This window comes from Uloborus diversus, chromosome 8 (assembly GCF_026930045.1).
Source record: "Uloborus diversus isolate 005 chromosome 8, Udiv.v.3.1, whole genome shotgun sequence".
Lineage (NCBI taxonomy): Eukaryota > Metazoa > Arthropoda > Arachnida > Araneae > Uloboridae > Uloborus > Uloborus diversus.
In genome coordinates this window covers 150,084,292-150,109,514 of record NC_072738.1, presented here as the reverse complement: position 1 = coordinate 150,109,514, position 25,223 = coordinate 150,084,292, and the positions used below count along the sequence as shown (strand labels likewise).

The window sequence follows — 25,223 nt, the reverse complement described above, 5'->3', positions numbered from 1 at the left end:
TTCAAAAGGATTCCACTTGTAAAACAAAACAAGAAACATCATCTTAACACAATTTATTCTAAATAAATTGTTACCACAATTAAAGTTACTACTTCCAACCCTCGTACAGGGGCGGATACAAGGGAGGAGCGACGGGGGCGATCGGCCCTCCCTTGAGGGACTCTCCACCGGTAATTTTTCGAAAGTGAAGTTCAAAAAACGCAAATTTTGACAAGTTTCATTGATGTTGTGAGGAGGGAGGCTCAGGTTAGGGACCCTATCCCCCCGAAACAGTTTCGAAATTCAAGTCCAAAACCTTTGTGATCAATATTTTAAAATCAGTATACATAGTAAAAAGTAAGTAATAAAAATCAATCGACCCTCCCTTGAAAAATGTCTGTATCCGTCCATGCTCGTACATTTAGGTTAATTGATTCAGCTCACCTCATCTATAATGGTAGACTGATAGAATGTGCTGTTGTACTCCCAAGAAGTGCACTTCAGTATGTCGCTTTCGACCAGGCTGGCGTTGTCCGGAAGGCGCCAGTATGGTTTTGTGTAACATCGACTGTCCAGCCCTAGATCCGGAGGCGGCGCACTGAAATTCCGCCACTCTTCGACTTCCACCTGAAGTAAGTGGTCTGGCCTAGCACACCTAGAAAAGTTTTACAGTTTTTCTGATAAAAAACTCCACTAAATTGCACATAAAATACACCGCCAGCTCAGTTATTCCATCTGAGGACTGCAGTTTCGTGCTTTTTAGCACTCATCAGCCCGGAATAGGAAGCGACTGAGCTGGAGGCGGAAAACCTTTTAAAGGAGCCAAGGGAGCCAAACTGGTAGCTAATGTAAAATTAGCACACCAGATGAGTGACCGCAGCAATGGTACGGTTCAACTCAAAGATTGAAGGCAAGGTAGGTATTTTTGAAGTAAGTTTACCGCTCTAAGCCAGGGCTAAGGTAGAAATACATAAACTACACCGCCAGCTCAGTTATTCCATCCGAGGACTGCAGTTTCCTGCTTTTTGGCACTCATCAGCCCGAAATAGGAATAATCTAAAAAGCACGAAACTGCAGTCCTCGGATGGAATAACTGAGCTGGCGGTGTAGTTTATGTATTTCTGCCTTAGCCCTGGCTTAGGACGGTAAACTTACTTCAAAAATCCACTAAATTGTGTCCCATCAAAATGAAGCTACTGTGGAAGCAGACATAAAGGAATTTAATAATAAAGCAAAACTATAGCGAAAGCATATACATAAATACGTTTTTGCATGCTTTGATTCTGATCCGCCAGCTTTTCGTGTGACAGAAGTGACGTAGTAGTTTTGTGTGTGACGAAAAGTAGCATGAACGCTCTTCTCGCTTTTTTTCTTTCTCGTTGTCTGAGGTTGAGTGTACTACGTTGAGACGGCGTGCTGATCACTGTTGGTGACCGACAGAAGATCCGTTGAAACATATGTGTACAACCAACGCATTTAGAGCATTGTCTAGTGCAGTGGTGCACCACTTTTTTCTACCCGAGAGCCGCACCTCATATTAAAATTATTCACGCGGGCCATAGCATACATGAAATTTGAAACTATTCAAAATTTATCAAAGTAACATGGGAAAATATAGTAAAGGAAGGAAAGATATTTAAAATCTATCTAGTGCTATCGTTGTTTATAATCTTATTTTCTTCATTAAAATGTACAATTTTGTTGTGAATATGCCTGAAACGTATTGGCTAGGACTCCATCCGGGGGTACCAAGGACTGGGGCTTTTAAAAAATGAAATTGTGCCTAAGTGTTCATTCATTGGTCGATCTACCCTATCATATTGAGATATTTATTATATTGATTGGTTGTTACAGAGAGATAAGTTATATTTCTACGAAAGAGAGAAAGAGATATCACAAGTGTGCTTAAATATGTTCCAAATGTTCCTCAACTCATGTTACAATAAAATAATAAATAAGTATGCTTTAGTGCACAAAAACTATTTTATATAATTATGATACGATTTTCTAACCCATTAATGCGTTGTAACTTCAGCAAGTCAAGCATAAAAAGTTAGAAACCCGCTGGTGTAGTTTACGGTTAGGGAAAAATTGTTTGATTATACAAGGATGGGCACCCCCCGAACTTAAATTTTTGGGAGGGTAAAAATTCTTAATTTGCCGAATGGAACTCCAAATTTTTCCGAATAATGGTAATTTCGCTGAATGGTAATAATTTCGCTGAATGATGATAATTTTGCCGAATGGAACTCAAAATTTCGTCCAATGATGATAATTTTGCTGAACAGAACTACAATCTTTGCCGAATGATGACAAAATTTGCCGAATAAGGACATTTATTGGAGGTCGTAGTGCCGTCCTCCTGTGACCTCCCGTGTATACAACTCACAACTTACCAGAATTCTACTCCGCTAGGTGCCATAAATGTCATTTGAAGGTTATGCCATGCGGATGGAATGGATGCAAGGAATAATAATACAAAAATGTCTCTCTGCCAGGGCCCGTAACCGCCGATTACATTGCTCACTTCGAGGTTTTCTTCGTCCGGTTTGAAACCAGATTCCTTTTTCGGTTCCTTCTGGACGGATTTCACAGAGGTAGTGTCTTCATCGGGTTTCGATGTCCAGCGGATGGAGTTCACAGATTGAGAATCTTCGTTTCGTTTGGCCCACATCATTGTAATTCTCAAGAATGTCTTCCTCTTAAAAAAAAATGTGCGTCAAGTCATCAGGAGTTTTGCCTCAAATTTCGGCAGTCGCATGAATCTGAGGGAAAATAAAATGTCGTTAGAATTGAAGGAAAAAACATTATTTTCATATACGTACTTTATATTGGACTGTACTTACGCATTGTTACAAAATTTAGAGATCGCTGAGCCGAAAGGTCGTTTTATTCCCCCCCCCCCCGATTTACTAACATCTCGTGGGGTCCATTTTGCATGAACTGAGAAGTTAAATGAAGTTTTCTGAAACTACGAAATCTGGTTCAACTTTTTTCAAAACGTAGAAACAGCATATTAACTCATGTGTTAAATACTGATTGCAAGGTTTGCACTTAAATAAAATTAGGCTGAGCCTATTCGCAACTCCATAGCTCGAATACGCTACCTTGCGGTGATTAACAATACTAAAGAAAAAGGTAAAGCATTCCATTCCACGTGTTTTTTTGGGGGTAATTTACAGACTTCAGACAGTTAGTGGTGTAATCAAATTTCAGAAGAACAGATAATAAAGCTTCCCACAAATACGATGAAAAATTATTGTCATTCACTAAGTGTCAAAGCAAGTTATAAGTTACGCATTTAGTCGTTTTACCTTTTTCATCCGCAATTAGACAGTGACTGAAGCGCCCCGTATACTTTATTAGAGTTGCGAATTTGAAAACCGGAAATGAATTTGGACTTGAAATTAATTTGTTAACTTTATTAACAATCAACTTCATAATTACTATTTTTATTTTTTCTGTTTGGCAACGGTTAAAAAGTTTGTTCCACCAACCACGAACCAACGACGAAGCCGGAAGCGTAGGCCGGAAGTTTCACCGATGTATCCCAAGTTTTTAGGTTCTCGCGAAAAATCTTGAGATACATTTTGATACAAAACATTACATTACTGAATCTCAAATGATGGTTGACTTAAACATAGATCGTGTTGCTTTTTTATGAAGAAAGTTTTTGAAATTGAATTAAAACGTGAATTAAATTGTAAACTAATCCACCAGCTACTTTTTTCGGTCCCTTCGTGATAACCATTTTTGCAAAGCGATCACGTTATCAAAACCCCGCCCAATGTGTCCCATACTTCAGGCTTCAATTTCATCTCCTATTTACCACAGACGTAGCCTCTCTTAAATTTCTTTACTCTATGCCAACGACAGAGTAAGTATAATAAAAGCTAATAAAAAGAAAGATATTTTAGAAATTATTTAAATATTGCTGTATTAAATGATCTTTAAATGCAGTGGTGTAGCAAAAATAAACATTTCATTTTGTAACTCTCAGCATTGTAACCAGAATGTTTCTCAATTATTTCTCCAGAATGTAGCATAATCGTAGCAACAATGTTTTTGTTTATAAAGAGGTTTGTACATTCAGTAGGTTAGACAGGAGCATGTTTACGCAGTGCCCTTTTTTCAAAACGAATTAAAACTGGACAGCCAACAGTCATAACAGATTGATACTGTTCCCTAGCAAATATTCTCACAAATTTTTGAGCATTAGTCCAGCTTCGGTCTAGCAAGCAGAAAGGATAATCTGTTTCTTTACCAAGTTGAGTAAACTTTGTGTTGAACGTTATTGGGAATAAACGCTTATTGGGAATAAATAATATTTAGTTAAAAAAGAACAAAAATATAATAATTAGCAGAATTTATCCTTTTTTGAGTATTGTATTTGTATGAAATGAAATGTTTTCATTTTTTTTTGCACGTTAAAAATAAATCCAAACTTGGCGACGGGGCAAGTTTACGCGTTGACGTCGGAGCACCTTACGCACGTACTTACTGTGTCTTACTTCTAAATGTGTCTTGGCGCTTTTTTTTACTCCGAACTGTCTCAAACCTTTTTAATATTTTCCGGTTATTTAGTTTTGAAAATCACCATTTAATTTTTAATTGAATAACAAATTTGTATCTTATAGCTAACAATCATGTAGTGCTGTCTTCATGCCCGTTCAGCTTTTACTTTATGCACTATTCAGTCTGTAATAAATTTGCTTTATTTTAACGATGGTAAGACATTATGTTCAAAACACTAACAGAACCACGTTAGGTGTCAAAATAAATATGCGTAAGCGTGACCCGTGTCTGGGGCAAGTTCAAGCAACCGACTTGGACTCAAAAATAATTTTTTTAACGATTATAAACACAAACTGAGCAACAACTAAATGTACCAATTTTGACTCCATTAACTGCTTCATAAAACCGCAATGTTCAAAATGTCCTGATTTAAAATATAAAAATTAGAAAATTTATTGGAAAAAAATCCGCGTGAAAGTGTCCCGGTCTACCCTACAACCTCGTTTATCCAAACTAACTGGTACTAAAGGCAATCTGGATGGTCGAAAATCCGGATAGTATAGGTAAAATGTAAAGCAAATCCTTAAATAAGCAAACTAACCATTCATGATAAAAAAAAAGAATAATTTGAATTTTGACAGCTTGAATTTAAATTATGTCTTACGCAATCACGAGTGTGTGTGTGTGTGTATGTTGGCGTTTGTGTTTGTGTGCAGGCATGAGTGTGTGTGTAGGCATGCAAGCGTGTGTGTAGGATATGAACGCAACCTGGAGACGGTTTTCGCTAGAGGAGCAGCTTCGGGAGGGGCCGGTCGACGGTGCTGCTGCAGAGGAAGGCGGGGGGAAATAAAATCATAGCAATTCAAAACTGTCAAGTGAGAACAATAAGCAATGTGATTGCTCAAAAAATAAATAAATAAATAAATAAATAAATAAATAAAATAAAATAAAAATTAATTTGAATTTTGGCAGCTGGAATTCAAATTATGTTTTTCGCAATCACGAGTGTGTGCATATGTAGGCGTGTGTTTTTGTCTGTGTGCAGGCATGAGTGTGTGTGTGTAGGTGTGTATGTAGGAAATGGACGCAACCTGGAGACGGTGGTGCTGCAGAGGGAGGCGGGGGGGGGGGAAATAAAATCATAGGAATTCAAAACAGTCAAATGAGAACAATAAGCAATGTGATTGCTCAAAAAAAAAAAAATAAATAAATAAATAAATAAACATGTTTTGTAGCAAAATTACACAGAATTGTTTAAAATACATAAAAAATATCAAAACAATTTTTTATATAATTTCTTATCAAGGTTCCACACGTGTGTCGTTCGAATCAAGCACGGTAGATCTAACGCGTTATCATTATAGTTCAGCTGCAGTGGTGTTTGCCAGATTATCATCATTTATTGTTTGATCTATACGGGCGCTGTACATTCAATCAAAATAAAAAGCGAATGCTCTTGGTATCTTAATTAAAAAGTATGCGAACATCAAAACTTTTGAGTTTCAGATTCATTCCGGATAAATGAGATCCTGCTGTACATTTTTGTGGTCTCACCTTTGTGAGAATTATGAGCTTATAGCTAATTTTAGGGTGCACCCGTATTGGCTTCTTTTTCTACTCAGAACTAGGAGTGATTCAAAATAAGTAAGGCGTTTAATATCAAAACCAGCTCGATCTATGCATTTTCCCAATTAATTTCTTTTTTTTTTCATAATTTATTAGATATATCTTTGTCTATCGATACTATTACGCTATAAAGCAATTTGGAACGAATCCCTCTCAATCATGCCAAAAACACGTTTTACTTCAAAACCAGTTCAACTCATGCTTTTACCGTGTCGCCACTGTAAAAACGTATACGGGTAACGTCAATAACATTATTATAATAAATTGCTTAATCAACTCACACGTCTGATTGCTAAGGCATGGTTTTAAGGCGAGGAACCACATGGAATTTCAATGGAATTTTTTAACCGTTCCCCCCCCCCTCTTCCTGTTGCACACCCCGAGGTGTTTGATGATTGGTCGGTTGTCTCTTGTCGTAAATTCCTACGGGTTGACCCATTTGGTATAAATACCGGTGTCCACATTGTGACCTTCAGTTCTCTCACGACTTTCTTTTTGTGTGGTAAGTCTTTTGCACCGATGAAGAAGCTCCATTGTAGTCTTGAAATAGCCATATGCTGTATTTTCTGGAGCATTTGTACCGTATTTACGTTGATTTTTCACTTGAATCACATAAAAGAAGCTCACAATCAACCTATTTTATTTGATTACCAGCTCACTCTAAACTATTTTAATTTGTAAATAATCAGACAATACTGCTAATTTAGATTAGAAAACAAAAATGAAATCGTCCACCGAATGTTTTTCTATGGAAAAAAAATCTTTTGGAAAAAATTAAGTGGGCAAAGTGAGTAATGCTTTTTTTTTTTTTTGTCTTACCTGTAAAATTTGTGAGAATAGATTAAGCTGATTTCGATACTAAAGGCCTCAAATTATGGTCGTTTTTTTTTTGCGCCTGCTGTTACTTTTCAATTTGGGATACAGTGAAACCTGTGTATAACGATACTGTCTATAACGATAACCTGTCTGTAACAATTTTTTTTTTTTTTTTGGCCTCAGCAAAATGTCAGCATGAATAATCAAACTGTCTATAACGATAACCTGTCTATTACGATATTTTTTTTAGGTCCCAACAGTAGCGTTGTAGACAGGTTTTACTATATTATGATTTCCTTCCCGTTTCCCCTGTCTCATGTACATGAATCAGACGATCTGTTACTGTTTTACTTATGCATTAAAAGTTAAAATGTATTCAATTTGATGTCTTTAAACAGCTTCCTTATGTGGGACTGTTTCTCAAAATCGTGTTCTGAACAGAAGGAAAGGAGGTCCTGATTATTAAATGCTAGATTAACTCGTTATATCTCCCTCTTAAGTTACTATTTTGTTATTTGAGATTCTAGCAAATTCTGTATTAAAAAGAATATTATTTCAATTCCCCCCCCCCTGAAAAAAAATCCTCTCAATTGACTACAAATGCAAAGTACAAATAAATTATTTTAATTAAAAAATGCATCTGATAACTCCTAAAAGTCTAATATAACGTGAAACTAAACGCTTCAATTTTTGTCAAGTTGTATTTGCATCAATTTGAAAAATATGAAGAGAAAAAAAAAGATTCAAATGAAGTAACCCCAATTTGAATTTTTTTGACTTTTTTATACATTGATGTGTAAAAATTAGTTCCTTCTATAGCTTAGTGTATTGCTAACACTTTTTATTTTATATAGATGCAAAATATTTTATAAACTTCATAAGGTTAAACTTTTAAATTCAACGCATAAAATGAAGGAAACTAGGATGAATGATTTCCGATTTCCGATTCCGAGTCACAACTGACTACAACTGTATTTATGTCGAGGACTGCATACTAAGTGCCTTGCCTCCATTGTTTTTATACCAGGAGCTAAGCCTTTTAGTCCAGGAGCTAATAGCTACCTGGTGCTAGCACCCCCAGAGGTATCGTTTCACTTGGAGGACATTGAGACCACGAGCATATTTAACGTCGCCCAGTTCCCTTTAATGACGACGGTGGATCTTCGACCATCGAGGTTCGAACTCAGGACCCTCCGGCCCCGAATCCGACACTCTACCGATCGGGCTACCACGGCCCAGGATGAATGATAACGCACAGAAGTGTATTATTTTTAAACAGCATCTTTGTATGTATTTAAAAATTGTATAAGGATCCGAAGTAAAAAAAATATATTCAATTATTTTTTAAGAAGATAATTTCTCCCAAATTTGCTATCAAAAAAGTACTATTTCAACTTATTTCACACCTTTTTTCTTCTGAGTTGAGTTCAAGGTACAAATGTATAAAAAAAAAAATTTGTACTCTTTTTCAAAAGTTTAAAATATCGAAAATCTTATGTTATTTTCAATTTCTGTCAAACTGTTGATCATTTATCTGGAGAAAACTTAAATCTTAAGTTCATCAAATGTCAATTAAAAAAATAATAATGACTTCGTTTACACCTTGATGTTAAAAAATTAGCTACTTCAAAAACTAATCTTCGTGTTTCAGATCAAGATTTCGAACTGCGCATTCCAGACAACATTTTTCTATTTTTATGGAAGTAAAATCTTTTATATCATTGTTTCTTTAAATTGAGTAAAAACTACTTGTTTATGAAAAAAAATATTCTATTATAACTCACAGAAGGGTTCAAATTAAAATGTTCTGCATGAAATAGAGTGATAGAAAAAGAAACTTTTTTCGTTCCGTTATATCAGTCACAGCTTCTAAAAAATCCCCGCGACCGTACTGAATGTTTCTGTTAACTTTACTTAAGGGGGTCCGGGACACATTTTGAAAATTTTTTTATTATGTACTTTATAGTTTTGAAATTTTTTGAACTGATTCATCATTTATTTAATAAGCAAAATCATAACATAAATATGAAAAAAAAATTATTTTTTTATTTAAATTTAATTAGTTTTTTTTCAAAAAAAATGGGGTTACTTTAAATTGCTATAACTCAGAATATTGTTGGTCAATTTTCAATTTTTTTTCAAAAAAGTATGCACAAATATCTAAGCTTTAATTTTTATTCGGCGATTTTAAAAATATTGATTCAATAAAAAATAAAAAATATTTGAAGAAAAATTTCGAAAAATTCGAAGATACTTTTTTTTTTAAAAATCATAATTTTTGCAGTAAACGTTTTTTTCAAATTCGCCGAATAATAATTAAAGTAAATTGCTTGAAAAAGATATGCTCCAAGTTTCATTACTTTATCTCTATCGGTTCCTGACTTATAAGAGTTTGAATGCAAGAAATCGGGAAAAATTGCATCATGGAGAAAAACGCGTTTAAAGTTTTAAAGTTATGTACACATTCGTTAGATGCATGCAACAAAAATAACTATAAGTTTCGTTCTATTTAAGGTAGAAACAAGATTCAAACGTCCTCTTAAGCAGAAAAAAACGGAACAATTTTTCAAATTATAAAAAAAAAATTGCAAAATTTGAGGATTTTTGTGTCCCGGACCCCCTTAATCTTTTTCTGCATAAATACTCCCTCCCCCTCCTCCTCCCAAAATTCACTCATGGAGCGCAAAAAGAATGAAGACAACTATTTGCAACGTATGTCGCCATTTTCACGTTTGTGCCTGTACCGACACCCCTTTAAGATAGATATTCCTATCTTCCGGTGGTATCCCTGTAAGTGTGTCTTTTCCCTAGATGGAATGTTGCTGCAGTGAAAGTTCACTTCAGACGATTTTTTTTCTTCAGTTTAATTTTTATTACTCTGTGATTTCAGCCCCAGTTTCTAAAAAATCTCCGTGATAATAGTTCAGGTCTCTGAATGCATTTCTATATAAATAATTACACTTTATACTTGCGTTTTCCATAAGATGGAATGTTGCTGCACTATGTTGTAATTGTCTTATGTTTTGTGTAACAATATGTTGTAATTGTCTTATGTTTTGTGTAACTATATGTTGTAATTGTCTTATGTTTTGTGTAACTATATGTTGTAATTGTCCTATGTTTTTGTATAACTATCCGTTGCAAATACCATTTGTTTTTGTGTAACTATATGTTGTAATCTACACTAATAATATCAAGCTGTAGAGTTTGTTTGTTTCCGCTAATCTTAGGAACGACTGGTTCGAATTCAAAAATTCTTTTTGTGTTGAATAGTCCATTTATTGAGGAAGGCTATAAACTTTTTTTTTTAATCAGATTGACCGAAATGTTTGGAATCGCGAATTAAATGTTGAATTAATTGTTTAGTTCTATGAATTGCTAATAGATGGCGGGGTAAGTTAGCACTTCGAGAAGGCGCTGGCCGACAGCGTCGATAGCTGCGAGGATGCATGCCCATACTACGCTGTTGTGATCAGCAAACAGATTTTTGAATGCGTTTTTTTTTTTTTTTCCGATGTTCAATTACGTAATTTAGTTTTATAGGATTTTTCTATTCGATTTTGTTTTCCGTATTTCTTTAGTTGAAGATAGTTACTTATCTAAGTAAATAATTTGATTTGTCGTATTATTCAATTGTGATTGTTCTTTATAATGTTTTTATTAGAGCATTGTTTTTTTTAGCAAAACACTTTAAATTGCAGGGAAAAAAATCACTTCACTCGCACTTAAAGGGCAGGGTTATGGTTGCATGGTTGCTTGGCGCGTTAAGCGATGAACTATGCAGTTGAAGGAATATGTTGAGTTTTAAAGCTATTGTTAATATTTTTATGTGTTTTAATGAATAGTTTTTATTCCAAAGAGACTTCAATAGATCTTTTGAAACTGTGATTACGTATTTTAGTTGAAGAAAAATGATCATTTCACATCAAAAGGGGGGCGGGGGCGTGGATTTTTTTTTTTTTTTTGTTCAACGGACTTCCTTTAACTGCACGGCGATGCTCCGCACGGGCATCGCCCTGCGGGTACTGCTAGTTGTCTAACAAAAAGCCTCAAGGGTGCTGTAACAGGTTAATTCACAACAATGACAGGCACTGTGGCCTCTCAAGAAGTGAAGTGAAGTGCAAGATCATTTCAGGTAAATTTTCTTGCTATAAATTTTATTCTTTAATTAAAATTTTATAGTTCACTGATTTCAGACGCAGTTCCTAAAAAATCTTTTTGTTAATAGTTTATGTCTCAAGTCGTTACTTTATACTGTTTTGCATAAATAATTACGCCTTGTTCGTGAATGTTTCATTAGATGGAATGTTGCTGCAATGAAGGTTCACTTGAGATAAATTTTATTACGTAGCAGTCATGTGTTTGCATTGTGTTTAGAGATAAGCGCAGTAGCGGCGATTCGGGGAGGGGGAGGGCGAGAAGGGGATAACTGCCCCCCCCCCTTTATGATTATTTTTTTTTTTTTTTGATTCTCCAATTTAGAAACCAAAACTAAAAATTATAAGAAAAGCAAAAGTGTCAATATTTCAGAACATGATTATTCGTTTTACTTTGTTTTTCTGTTTACGAAACATAATTTATCACAAGCAGTAACTTTTAGTTTATACACTGGTTATCATTAATTAAGGAAAAAACACAAAAATAGTGATAACTCTCTAAAAAATCTGCCAAACCAGGTAAAATTTGAATATGTTGCCGGGTAAAAATTGCTCAATAAAAGTGCAATATGCAAATTAGAGGCGATAAAATCGGAGTGCGTCAACTGTGAGGAGCATAACAAGTCCATGTTCGATACAAACATTTAAACTGCTCTGTGATACTGCCATAAGAATTCCGAGATAGACATTTTGTAACAATGACTTCCAAGCATCATTTGCCTGAAGAACTACGATGGAGAGCCATTGGGAGACTAAAGGCAGAGCAAAGTCAAACAGAAGTAGCCAGATGGTTAAATGTGAGTCCTTTTGTTATTCATAGACTTTGGAGCCAATTTCAAACGACAGGTTCGACATCCAGGAGGTTCAGTCAAGGACGGGCTACGGCGAGCGCTGATGACCGATTTTTGAGATTATGTGCACGCAGAAATAGAGCCGCTACTCCGATTTATCTCAGATCCTCGCTTCCTGCAGTCACCAAAAGGTTGGTGTCAACGTCAACTGTACGTAGAAGGCTTCACAAAAGTGGTATGTATGCGAGGTGACCAGCCATTTGTGTGCCACTCACACCACGTCATAGAAGGGGCCGTTTACAGTGGGCACTCCAGCATAACCATTGGACGCCTGATCAATGGAGAGCTTTTCTCTTTACGGATGAGTCTAGATTTAGTCTAGAAAGCAATAATAGGCGTTATTTGATATGAAGATAACCTGGAACTTGTTATCATCCGTCAAACATCCGCGAAAGAAATGCATTCGAAAGATGCAGTGTCTGCGTTTGAGGTGGCATCGCTTTAGGTGGACGCACAGACATGTTTTTCAAGGGGAACCGTGAAGGCTCAAGTTTATATCGATGATATCCTTTATGCTTATGTGCACCCATATGCCGGGGCAATGGGTGATGCTTTCCGGTTACTGGACGATATCGCAGGACCATACAGAGCTCGCATCGTAGATGATTATTTTTAACAGGTTACATTATCCGCATGGAGTGGGCAGCTCGATCCCCAGACTTGAATCCTATCGAGCACGTTTGGGATGCTTTAGAGAGACGTCTAACTGCTCTCAACCGCCTCCCTTGATACTGCTTTGCAAGAGCAATGGCTCCCGCTTCCTGTGGAACTGATTGACCGCATAACTGACAGCATCGCACATCGCTGCATGTGCTGTATTGTTTCTAGAGGGGAACATATTCCACATTTAAGGTACTTTTCCTATAGCAAACTGACACTTTTGATTTGTTCATTTTAGGGATGTGTTAATTTTTACACTGCCATAATTGTCTGATAATTTCTTTTTATGTTATTTTATATCTGTTACGAAAGGAGGTAAATTATTTTCCAAAATTGTTGGCAACCTTAATTTCCATTAGTTTTTCTCATTCGTTCTTTCCTTCTTGCAACGAGATCGCGTCAGCAGAATATGCAAATTGCCAGTAGCATTTGAGCTCCCGGCACTTTGCCTCATTCTCTTCCCTTTCAATTTCAACCCAAGTCAGACTTGGTTGTTTTCTTTCGGCAGCTGAGTTGAGTCTGTCCGTTTTTGCCGATAGCTTCGACTTACTGCTCTTGGCATGAATATCATAGCTCAGTATGTTTAACGTTTCTTACTTTGACTTAGAATGTTAGCTTCAGAAGTCATGTAAAGTATAATGAGCTACTTAATATTGTAAAGAGCGTATTTTCAATATTTCCTTTAACATGTCATTGTATATATCATAGCCATAATAAACAAGTTACTTTTTAACTTTGGCTCTTCATGATGTTGCACAAGATAAATATGTTTTTTCAAGAAGTATCATACGTCCTGGTTGAGCTTCCACTTAAAGTTAATAAGCTGAGCACTTTTAAAAGCTCTCAGTTTAACAATATCTTACTATGTGTTGCATATTGTGGGTAATTTTCATAAAATTGTACATGTAACTTTTTGAATAATCGTCATTTTTGTGATTTTTTCTTAATTTATGATAACCAGTGTATATTCATTGTTTAGGTGTTAGTAAACCGTTTTACTTGAACGAGCCATACTTGTTTAATGAAATCATTACCAAGTGTTTGTGACATCTCAAAATACTTTGAGGTTCATAATGTAAGTCTAATTCATGTCTCAGTGTTTCTTCGAGAAAGTTATTGTGCACATAATGCATGAAAATCTGAAGGAAGACGTGAGTTAAGTATTTCATCAATTTCCTCTTATCTGCTCTCAAAACCAGACCTAACAAAAATTTGTGCCTTTTTTTTAACCGCTGAAAGTCCCATTGCTGTTACTGTTTGACCATCGATTACATGGAAAGGCTAATATCCGGTTTATAGGCGGAAATGGACGTGTCTATTAGTTTATAGGGATGTTAGTTGGTTTGTTTCAGATGTGAACTTTTGCCTCTCAATAATTTGGTCTTAGTTTTGTAAAAATGAAAATTTGCTCACAGCAACATTTTTAAAATCTAAAGTTCATTCGATCCATATTCTCACGGCAAAAATTAATTAATTTATTTATTCACAACAAAGTTTTGAGCTTACCATTTTGCTTTTACGTTCCTGAACGAAATGAAAATATTTTCTTTTCTTTTTGTTGTTTCCATCGTAACTATTTTTGTTTTCCCTTATTTTCTTTTGGAGAATGCAATAAATGAATAAGGCACCAGTTACATTATAAAAAGCGTGCATCAAAATCCCATCGTTATTTTCCCATCTCCCCTGCTAGATTCATTCAGATGGAATCAACTTTACTTGGCAGATTGCCAAATTACATACAATCCGTGGTCCAAACAGTATATGTCCACTTACAAGTCCCAATCGCCGCCTCTAGATAAACTATTATCTACTGTTATATAGTATTATATTAGTATTATCTACTGACCCGATTTAAGTAATTAATTATGCGACTTAATAAAGTGTAACTTAAATACTGTTGAATAGCAGACAAATCATTGCAAAAAAACAGGCCTGTATTTAAACGGAACGAAGGCTGCGTGATATAAATGTTAAAGCATTTAGATTTGTTTTGTATGAAAATCTTTTTTGCCTACAAAATTTTCAATATTTTGGACAGTTCTGCAAAAATTCAAGAATGGATTTGATGTTTTCGATTTAACTCGTCTTTTGCCTTACTCTTTGCTCATGAATGACAATTAAAGTTTCTGTTCAGCTCATTTTGATTAACTGTGGTCATGAAATCATGTTCGAACTCTTGCATAAAGTCCTTTATAAACCTTTTCGTCTTTTTTAATATTAATAATATTCTTTTCTTCTTTACTTTCTTCTTGGAATTTTAAACTTTGGCTTTTAATAGTAATACATTCGGATATAAGGAAACATTATGCATTATATGTGGAGTATCAATTTTCCGAAAAATGTTTTTTGTACTTAAACGAGCTGATGTGTGCATCACATGACTTCCTTTTACTCCAATTTAATGTCATTTCCCCATTATTCGCTATTTTAATGTGATTCAGTATTTATTCTCTAAATATCACCAACAATGGCCAAATTGAAACCAAAAAAAAAAAACTCCGCCAAATTTGTCGCCAAGTTGGCGACAAAACTTGGCGACCAAAAGACTGGCGATATATCGCCAAGTGTCCGACAAATTATAACGCCACTTGAGTTTACATCGAAATTAACAATGATTTCCCCCCAAAAAGGTGCAAAAGACCCCCTTAGGAACATCCGAAAGCAACCAAAAGGGGAGGTGCACAACTAGACCCCACTACGAGTCTATGTACCAAATTTCAACTTTCTAGGACATACCATTTTTGAGTTATGCGAGATACATACGCACATACGCACATACGCACATACACACATACGCACATACATACAGACGTCACGAGAAAAGTCGTTGTAATTACCTCGGTGATGGTCAAAATGGATATTTCGCGTGTCTATACATTCTTAGGCACTTTTCCGCATGTGGTCGAATCGAAAAAAAAACTCAACATTCATTTGGGGGTGAGCAAAATGGAAATTAAGGGCGATTTTTGAGTGAAAATTTTTTCGCGAATACAATACTTCCTTTTTTGTAAAAGGAAGTAAAAATAATTATTTGTACATGTTGCGGGTGTGATCGTACGAGCACACCCGTGACATGTACAAATAATTATATAAATAATAAAATCAGCATAAAAATAGCTGTTGCAAAAATGATATTTTTTTTTTTACTATACTTATTAATTATCCTTGCTATCGTCGTTGTTTAAAGTGCAAAGTTATTGTTGACGAAACATTCTAGTAATAGCAGTAATAATAATATTTGTTATTACCATTATTACAATTAAATTAATAATATACTGCTGTTGTGTTGTATAGTAGTCATACTAATTGTTATTATATCGTTCTTATTAATAAGAGTAATGGAACAATGGAGAAGGAAAACTTTTAAGACACCATGCATTTATTAATACTAGTGTTCACCCAGTGGTCGAAATTCGACCATATTCATAATTGAATATTTGAGAAAACTTGTATGAATTTAACTATTTCCAATATTTTTATTTCTACACTTACGCATGTTTACTGCATATCTGGAAACATACAATTTTAATATGTACACACAGTACCAAACAGTAATAAATTATTAAAATTTTGGTTTTTGTCTGTTAATCTCAAAATAAATGGATGAAATTTCATATTTCGGTAATGGGGTCGTTTCCGAAATTTTCAAAGTAATTTTTACTGAAAGAGGATGCTTAAAAAAAAGGTTTTAACCATTTTTTTTAAATAATTTGAATAAATTTAGGGTCATTCCATGTCAATTCAACCAAGCCATGACACCCACCGACTCGGATTTTGATGAAACTTGGTGAGTTTAGTCTTTTACTGTAGAAAAGTATCCACATCCATTTTTTCTTCTCAATCTGCTTTAGTTTTCATTTAACAGCCAGTCAAAATTTTGAATTTTTCGTATTTTCCAAACTATGACAATTCTGCTTGTTGATTGAAAATAATTTGTATTTCATTTATTTTTCAGCCAATTTTTATGAAAATTTACAGTAATATTAATGAAAATATGAGGATTTCAGAAAAGAATATAAAAAAATTCTAAGTAATATTTTAAAAATAGAAAAAAAAAATTTTCATAATTTTTTTCCCTAAAATTATGAAATACGTTAAAGTCAATATCAACCAAAGGGAATATGATAATCAAAAAAATTCTTTTTTCCTGATAATCTTAGATGTGTGTTCTGCCATTTAAAAAAATAAAATTAATAGCTTTTTCAGTTCTTTATATTTGTAGCTTAAAAATATATCTGCTTCATTGGTTTTTTTTTAATTTTATTTATTTTTCCACACTATTATCAAAAAATGAATTTATTTAAAAATATAAAAATCTTAATAATTTGCACATAAAATACTCTTAATTTTTATTTTAATCACAAAAATGCTATTTTTTAAAAAATTCTGTACATAGTACACTAGTGCAGCCAGAAATACCTTCTGGAGGGGGGTTTTGGATGAAAAATACCTACTGGAAGGGGTTTTTGGACCAAAAATACCTTCTGAAAGGGGTTTTTTGATTAACAATACCTTCTGAAGGGGATTTCTTGATCAAAAATATCTTCTTTTCCCATCCCTGATGTATTTTTGGGTTGCCAATCATTCCTTCTCTTTTTCATCATTAAAAGCACATAGGAAATTGTTGCTGAAAAACACAGCAACTCCTTGTCCCACTCTAATAGTGAAGCAGGCGTTCCCATATGCTCTATGTACTGTTTCCATTAAGTTTAATTGAATTTTCTAATCAAAAGCTACTGAGAAAACGAAAGTATTTATGTGCTTTCAACTTTATATACCCTGTATCCAAAAGTGTAACTTCTCCAGCACTCTATGGAACTTGGCCTTGCAAGAGACAAATGAATAAATGATGAGTAAACAGCACATGAATTATAAACTTCCGCCATTACAATAGTATTTTTGAGAACACCTATTCTACCCCTCAGCCCTCACGAACCCCTAGGGGTTCGCAAACTACTGGTTGGGAAACGTGTAGATGAAGAAGGATTTGTTTCACTTTTACAGTAGCAGAACATTTCACAGGCTGGAAGAAAGATGAGAACACTTTTGAATAGGCTACTATGTCAGTGGCGCAGCTAGGGGGGGGGGGGGGTTGGTTTTAACATATATGCGTATTCTAATACAATAGTTTATGCATATGAAAGGACTGTTTTGATGAAAAAATCCCCTTTCAGAAGATATTTTTGATCAAGAAAACCCCTTCAGAAGGTATTGTTGATCAAAAAACCCCTTCAGAAGGTATTACTGATCCAAGAAAAACCCTCCAGTAGGGATTTTTGGTCCAAAACCCCCCTCCAGAAGGTATTTCTGGCTGCAATAGTGTACTATGTAATGAAATTTGTAAAAAAAAAATTGCATTTTTGTGATTAAAATAAAAATTAAGAGTATTTCATGTGCAAATTATTGAGATATTTATATTTTTAAATGCATTCATTTTTTGATAATAGTGTGGGAAAAAAATAAATAAATAAATAAAAACAATGAAGCAGATATATTTTTAAGCTAAAAATATAAAGAACTAAAAAGCCATTAATTTTATTTTTTTTAATGGCAGAACACACATCTAAGATCATCAGGAAAAAAGAATTTTTTTGATTAACATATTCCCTTTGGTTGATATTGACATTAACGTATTTCATACTTTTAGAAAAAAAAAATTATGAAAATAATTTTTTTCTACTTTTAAAATATTACTTACCAGGAAACATCACGAGTTCAGTAATCATGAAAAAAGTTAAAAATGGTCGCATTCGAAAGAGTATCTTTAGAAAAAAATTTGACCCAAATATTGTGTGCCCTCGTCCTTTTGTTTTTGAGATATGAGGGGTCAAAGTCTGTCGAAATCTTACGAAAATTCGCCAAATTTAAAGACTTGGCAAAAAATGGAAAATACCACGTGATTTCATCGCCTGCGTCTAGCAAGACTCTCATCCCCATTTCTGGTCATCTGCAAAGCGCGTAAACGATGTTCCAAATTAACCCTTTACTTGTGTGTGTAAAATTAAAAAGTAACTATGAAGCCTGTGAAATGGAAACTAAAGAGCTTTATCCAGAGGAGCTACAACTTTATAACGAAATTGAACGTAAGATTTAACTTTGTTAATCGTGATAATAATGCATTTCAGAATTTAAGTGCATTTCAAGTGTGTTTTACTTAACTAATTTAAGTTTGTACTCTTGTTATGAAATGTGTTGTAAGTAATTAATAATTATGTACGAGAACTAATATGAATAAGTAAAAAAAAAACATGCTTATTAAAGCTTATATATTGAAAATAAAATGGATAGTTTTTGATGTTGAAAGAAAATGATCATGGATTGTAGTATCCCAGCTCTTATTTATTTTTCTATTCTATTCTATTCTAGAGTCACAACTGACTTCAACTGTATTTATGTCGAGGACTGCATACTAAGTGCCTTGCCTCCATTATTTTATATACCGATAGATGGCAGCACCATCACCGGATCGAACAGTTAGTGAGAATTTTGAACTAGTCTAGGAGCTAATAGCTACCTAGTACTAGCACCCCCAGAGGTATCGTTTCACTTGGAGGACATTGAGACCACGAGCATATTTAACGTCGCCCAGTCCCCTTTAATGACGACGGTGGGTCTTCGACCAGCGAGGATCGAACCCGAGGCCCTCCGGTCCCGAGTCCAATGCCTTACCGATCAGGCTACCACGGCCTTTATTTATTTTTTCAAAAGCTATTATCATTCATGAAGTTTTATTGTCTGACCACTGCTAGCGAAAATGTTTAATGTTTAATTTAAAATCGAAAAAAATAATAATTAAAAAAAAAAGAAAACAACGGATAGTAAATGTCAAAAATTTGCACAGCAAAACTAACGATGTCGGAAATTACTTCATAACAGATTCTTATCAAAAATTTTATAGTCGACAATCATTACAACAACCCCTGTAGTTCGAAAAAGTCTGTCACTGCAACTGAAAGTCGCTATAACGTAAATGCACATCATATTGCATGTTATTTAGTCATTCTTAAAAATACCTAAGTCACTTTTACCAATTATGTTTCACGTTAAAAGGGAATTCAAATACGATCAAAATAAAAATTAATAGTTTTTTTTTTAATTTGACTTGTTAGAGGGCTTACACATAACTTGAAAACGATACACATAACGAAAAACAAACTGGAAATAACTGACAGAAATCGTTTTTTTTTTATTTTTTTTATTTGAGAACATGGTTTGAAATCTTTAAAAATGTCGTTTTCTTCGTATTTAGATACTGTTGAAGACTTCAGACTTACGACTTTTCAAAAAAAAAAAAAAAAACTTTAAAGTGTGTTTACCGTTTCTCTACGGTTATCATATTTTTTTTCAAAACAGTTTCATCATCGAATAAACTCTTTCAGTGGAAATATTTCACCCGCAGAAGCATAAAAGTTTTAAACATCAGTTTTTTAACAGACAGTCTTAAGAATAACAAAAAAGTTTAAACTTTGAACGGTATATTCAAATGTATTCAGTTAATACGTTCTATTGGACGCTAAAATATCATCACATCTGTGGAATTTTAAACGAGATTTTGTGCTCGAACCCTATGAGAGATCGGTCGCAGTAATAGGAGGTCGTTCCTGTTGACTGCAGTTAGGAGCGCACTAGTGGGAGGCCACTGTGACCTCCCAAAAATTTTCCTTATTCGACAAAGTTCGTCTGACAGTTCGGCAAATTAGAGGACATAATTACAATTTTTTAACTACCGAAAATCATTTTTCATACATTATTATTTGCGCATAATCGTATTTTATCGCTCAGTAAAATTTGAATTTTCTTTCGGTAAATTGAGAATTTTTGCTTTCCCAAAAGTTTAAGCTCGGGGAACCTCTCACTGCAGTCTATTTTAATTTGCCCAGCGCCATGGTAGTCACCCCGAGTAAAGAATTAATGCGATATTTCTCACGCGCTTTGGTGGTGACCAAATATGGAAGTGAAATGTCTTGTCAGATGCAGATGTTGAATTCGCGCCGTACTTTCATTTCTGAACAAAACTCGTTAAATTTGGCGACTTTACTAAAAATTTCGGCAATTTTTAAGACCTCATATTTCGATAACGTGGTCACGAGGGCACGTAGTTTCAGTGCCATAAACATGTTTTCCAATGCTCTTTCGAATGCCACCAATTTGGAATTTTTTTGAATTTCCTTGATCGTGATGTTTCCTGGTTAGAATTTTTTTATATTTTTTTCTGAAATTCTTATACTTTTATTGATATTACTGTAAATTTTCATAAACATTGGCTGAAAAATAAATGAAATACAAATTATTTTCAATCAACGAGCAGAATCGTCATAGTTTGGAAAATACTAAACATTCAAAATTTCGACTGGCTGTAAAATGAAAACTAAACCAGATTGAGAAGAAAAAATTGATGCGGATACTTTTCTACATTAAAGGACTAAACTCACCAAGTTTTATCAAAATCCGTGTCGGTGGGTGTCAAAATGCCATTTTTTTGGTTGAATTGACATGGAATGACCCTTTAATATTTTTAACAACTATTTTAATTGGTGCGCAGATTGAAATTAATTTTTCGTCAACAAAAGCGATAAAATGCCACTCATTGATGCCATTAGCGCACAGCGCAAATTATCATAACCCGAAAACGCGGTTGAGAGCAAACCGTAAATATTTAGCTCGGCAATGGAGTCGCGCGCCAAAGTACATCGCTTATAACGACATAAAGACCACGCCTTATTTCTAAAATCGGACATTCAAAAAAGTTTTAAATAAACAACTGTTGAAAAAATAAAAGTTTTTTCTGGCTCAACATTTTTCTTTCTTATTCTATCTATTTCAGTGATTAAAAGTAGTACTTTTGATTGTAGAAAACAACTCCATTGAGAAACTGGTGTGGTCGACAAATTGCTGGCTTGAATAATTTTATTTTGGATATCATGTTGCTTTGTGCTAACCCTATGCAAATAAATATTTCCCTACTCTTTGTTTACGTATGCAAAGGAAAAACATTGGGAAAAAAAATGACGCCAATGGATAAAAATCACGAAATATCCAATTTCCGAAATCTTCCCGTTTGAAATGAAGCATCAAAACTCAATATATATGTAAAACTTCTGTGTGAACAATGTTACTTATAAAAGTCTACTATTATTGAGTACGTTGCTTCTTCGTCATGAGAAATATAAATTTGCAAGTAATAAATGAACGAACTCTACTCGTGTCAACATATAACTGCTTATTCAAAAACACTGGACGTCGTAATAGTAGTACAATTTTTTAAAAAGGTTGATTTTGTGGTTTGTTTATGGTTAAGGGCGGTGGCATAACTGATGTCACACCTTTCAACATTTTCGACCCTCTCCCCCCTTTGTCACAATGTTTTGCACTTCACTATACCCCTTCTTCCCTTTGTCACATGTCACGCTGTTTTTCTTAAACGTTATAATTAAAAAAAGGTTTGTTGTCACGTTCACCCCATTGTATGCCCCTCTTGTCATGTCTTTCCTCTCCCTTGTCACAAACTGTTACTATTTCGTGAACCCCACCTTAAACCGGGACTTCATTCGTGGACAGCCCCTATTTTGTGGCAACCGTATGCAAATATATATTTCCCTACTCTTTGATTTCGTATGCAAAGTAAAAACATTTCTCGAGCTGCAATTGGTGCCGAAAATTTGACGCCAATAGATGAAGAGCGCCTGCCATTTTAACAATTGTCGAAATCTTCCCAAATGAAATGATCCTGCAAAACTCAGATTACACGTAAAACTTCTGCATGAACAATGCTTCTTTAAATAAGTTTAATATTATTGAGTAAGTTGCCTTGACCTCTGCAGTTAGAATTATTAAATTCCAAACAGTCAAATGAACGAATCCTACTTGCTACATTAAAAATTGTCCATTTAAAAACACTGGACGTCGCAATAATAGTGTAATTTTTTTTAAAAAATCGTGTTTGTGATTTGTTCACGATTTAGGGGAAAACTGACAAATGCACATTTCAAAATTTTTGATCTCTTTCCCCTTTGTCGTAAAGTTTCACATTTCACCAGAACCCCTCTTCCCTTTGCCACATATCACACTGTTTTTCATAAACGTTCTTATCAAAAAAAAAAAAAAAAGCTTGATGTCCCATTCTCCCCATTGTATGTTCCTCTTGTCATTTATTTCCTCCGCCTTGTCACGAACGGTTATAATTTAATGAACCCCACCTTAAAGAGGGACTTCATTCGTAGTCAGTTCCTTGCAAATAGACATTTCTGACTCGTTTTTTACGAATGCAAAAGAAAAATATTTCTCGTCCTGGCATTGGTGCCAAAATGGATAAAGTTCGCCAATTTCACAATTATGGAAGTCGTTCTGAATGAAATGATGCCGCAAAACTCCCTTAGTACGTAAAACTTCTGTACAAACAATATTTTTTGTAAAAGTAGACATGATCTTGCCGTTAAATATAAAATTTCCAACAGTCAAATGAACGAACTCTACTCACGACAACATATAATTGTCCACGCGAAAGCACTGGACGTCGTAATAATACGCCAATTTTATCAAAATTTTACCTTGAGATCTGTTTGTGGTGATAGCAAATGCAGGTATTATTGGGAGCTGGAACTGAAAGTCGTCCCTCACTGAGTAAAATAATTTATGTTTACCCAAAAAGCCTCAATAATAAAAACAAATGCAAGTATTTCATTTCTTTATGTTCAAGCGAGAATTGGCAACACCACAATATTATCCAGCAATTTCTTCACGCCAACTGTGTCGCGTGAAAAAGCAAATAAAAATGAATTTTTACTAACTTTTAATTGCTTCTAGCTCTTTTTCTAGCGCTTCTGTGGGTTGGCGTTTTCGCTCGGTAAAACCGGGTAGAACGTATTTCAAAGTATTTTTCACGAGCTTTCCAACAATACCAAGCTCGAAGCATTTAAATGCATTTTTCGTGTAGAAAAAGCGGTTTAAAAAATGAATTAAAACTTAATGTTTCATGCTTCCAACAATGAATTTCAACAATGGAAAAGAGATAAAATTAAAATTTTTGTGTTTCGCTAACTAAAAAACGCTTATAACTTTTTTTCTAGTGGATTTAGGTTATTGCACCTTGGGCGCCTTGACCCTTTCTTCGTTAGGAGTATTTTTTAAAGACCTTTCCAGCCATATCAAATTCGAAAAAAAAAGGACCATCCGTTCGTGTAGAAAGAGCCATTTAGGTCGAAAATGCGTTTTTAATTAATATCTCCGTTAATTAGTGTTCGATTTCAAAAAATTTTGTTGATGACACTAAAATTCGGCAATATCTACTGAACAAAAAAAGAATGAAGGAAATCGGTGCACAAACAGAGGAGAAATCGGTACCGAAAGAAAAACGGCTTGCCTATTAATATATTAAGATCCTCATATAAATAATAGCCGATGATCGAGAAAGCTGCGTGTTTCAACACTGAAACTCGCGCCCCTGCATGATAATTTGATAATGTGTTTTGGTAATGTTTAACATGCAGGGAAAAGCTTTATTGTGACAAGGCTAAACTCGAATGAACGATTCTTATCATCATCATTAAAATAACGGCGACAACAATAAAAAAAAACGAAAAAAAAAAAAAAAAACGGTGCGACTTATTCGCTTTAAGGTCTGTTCCTCGAGTGTACATCATTCGTTTAAAATTTCGCAATTGGATATGTTGGTTCAACTCTTTAAAAAATATTTTTTCCTTAGCGATATTTTCAATGATAATTTATTAACTATTATGAGCTCTATAAGAATCTATTATAAAACTTCAGTGAGTCATCTCTAATATTAATGGTTACTCGCTTGATGCCGCATAAAAGAGCCATGGGGTATGAAGCTAAATGGAAGAGCCTCGAACAATAACAATAAAACACAAAAACATGCTATATATTCTCATGCACATCAAAACATGCTATATTACATTTTAACTGTAATTGAACAAAGATTACTAGAAACAAAACAGAATACTTCAAATGATAAGAGTCGAAAATTTATGACCCAAGGTACTATTTCTAGTGAGATAAAAGAATTTACTCGTTGTAAATATGATAGAAGTATGAAACATTTAAAATGTTTCTTTCTTTTATTACCTAGCGAAGGACATTAAACCTAAAATACAAATAATATAGTAAAACATCTGTCATTTGTGTAAATAATATAAATTGCCTCTTTGAAACGCTTACACGACAACATCTCACTATATGCGTTGAGAATCAAGCAGTCCAAACTTAAAAGTCTTAATCCCAAAAGAGAGGTACATTGTTAAATTATTGCATTTTAACGATAAATTTAACTAGAATTCACCCTAGCAATAAATACGTCAAAGCATACGTTTTAACTTCCTTTTACAAAAAAGGAAGTATTGTATTCGCGAAAAAAATTTCACTCAAAAATCGGCCTTAATTTCTATTTTTCTCACCCCCGAATGAATGTTGAATTTTTTTTTTCGACCCGACCACACGTGGATATATGCCTAGGAACCTACAGACACCCGACATATCCATTTTGACGACCCTCGAGTTAATTACAACGAATTTTCTCGTGACGTCTGTATGTACGTATGTATGTGCGTATGTGTGTATGTGTATATGTATGTCGCATAACTCAAGAAAGGAATGTCCTAGA

At 34.3% G+C, this 25,223-nt stretch overlaps 2 protein-coding genes across 3 annotated transcripts in view; both read right to left on the bottom strand.

Annotated features, from left to right (window-relative positions):
• LOC129227851 (ubiquitin-60S ribosomal protein L40) overlaps positions 1 to 25,223 on the bottom strand; it is a 145,227-nt gene that overhangs the window by 48,039 nt on the left and 71,965 nt on the right. The window lies entirely within an intron of this gene.
• Positions 1 to 25,223, bottom strand: part of LOC129227846 (organic cation transporter protein-like) — a 61,452-nt gene that overhangs the window by 27,878 nt on the left and 8,351 nt on the right. For both annotated transcript variants that reach the window (XM_054862463.1, XM_054862464.1), the window contains exons 2-3: positions 2,376 to 2,744; positions 424 to 634 (exon numbers count right to left, since the gene is read on the bottom strand). In XM_054862463.1, the coding sequence (XP_054718438.1) occupies positions 424 to 634; positions 2,376 to 2,656 (492 nt within the window). In that variant the 5' untranslated portion in view covers positions 2,657 to 2,744. The remainder of the gene's footprint in view (positions 1 to 423; positions 635 to 2,375; positions 2,745 to 25,223) is intronic.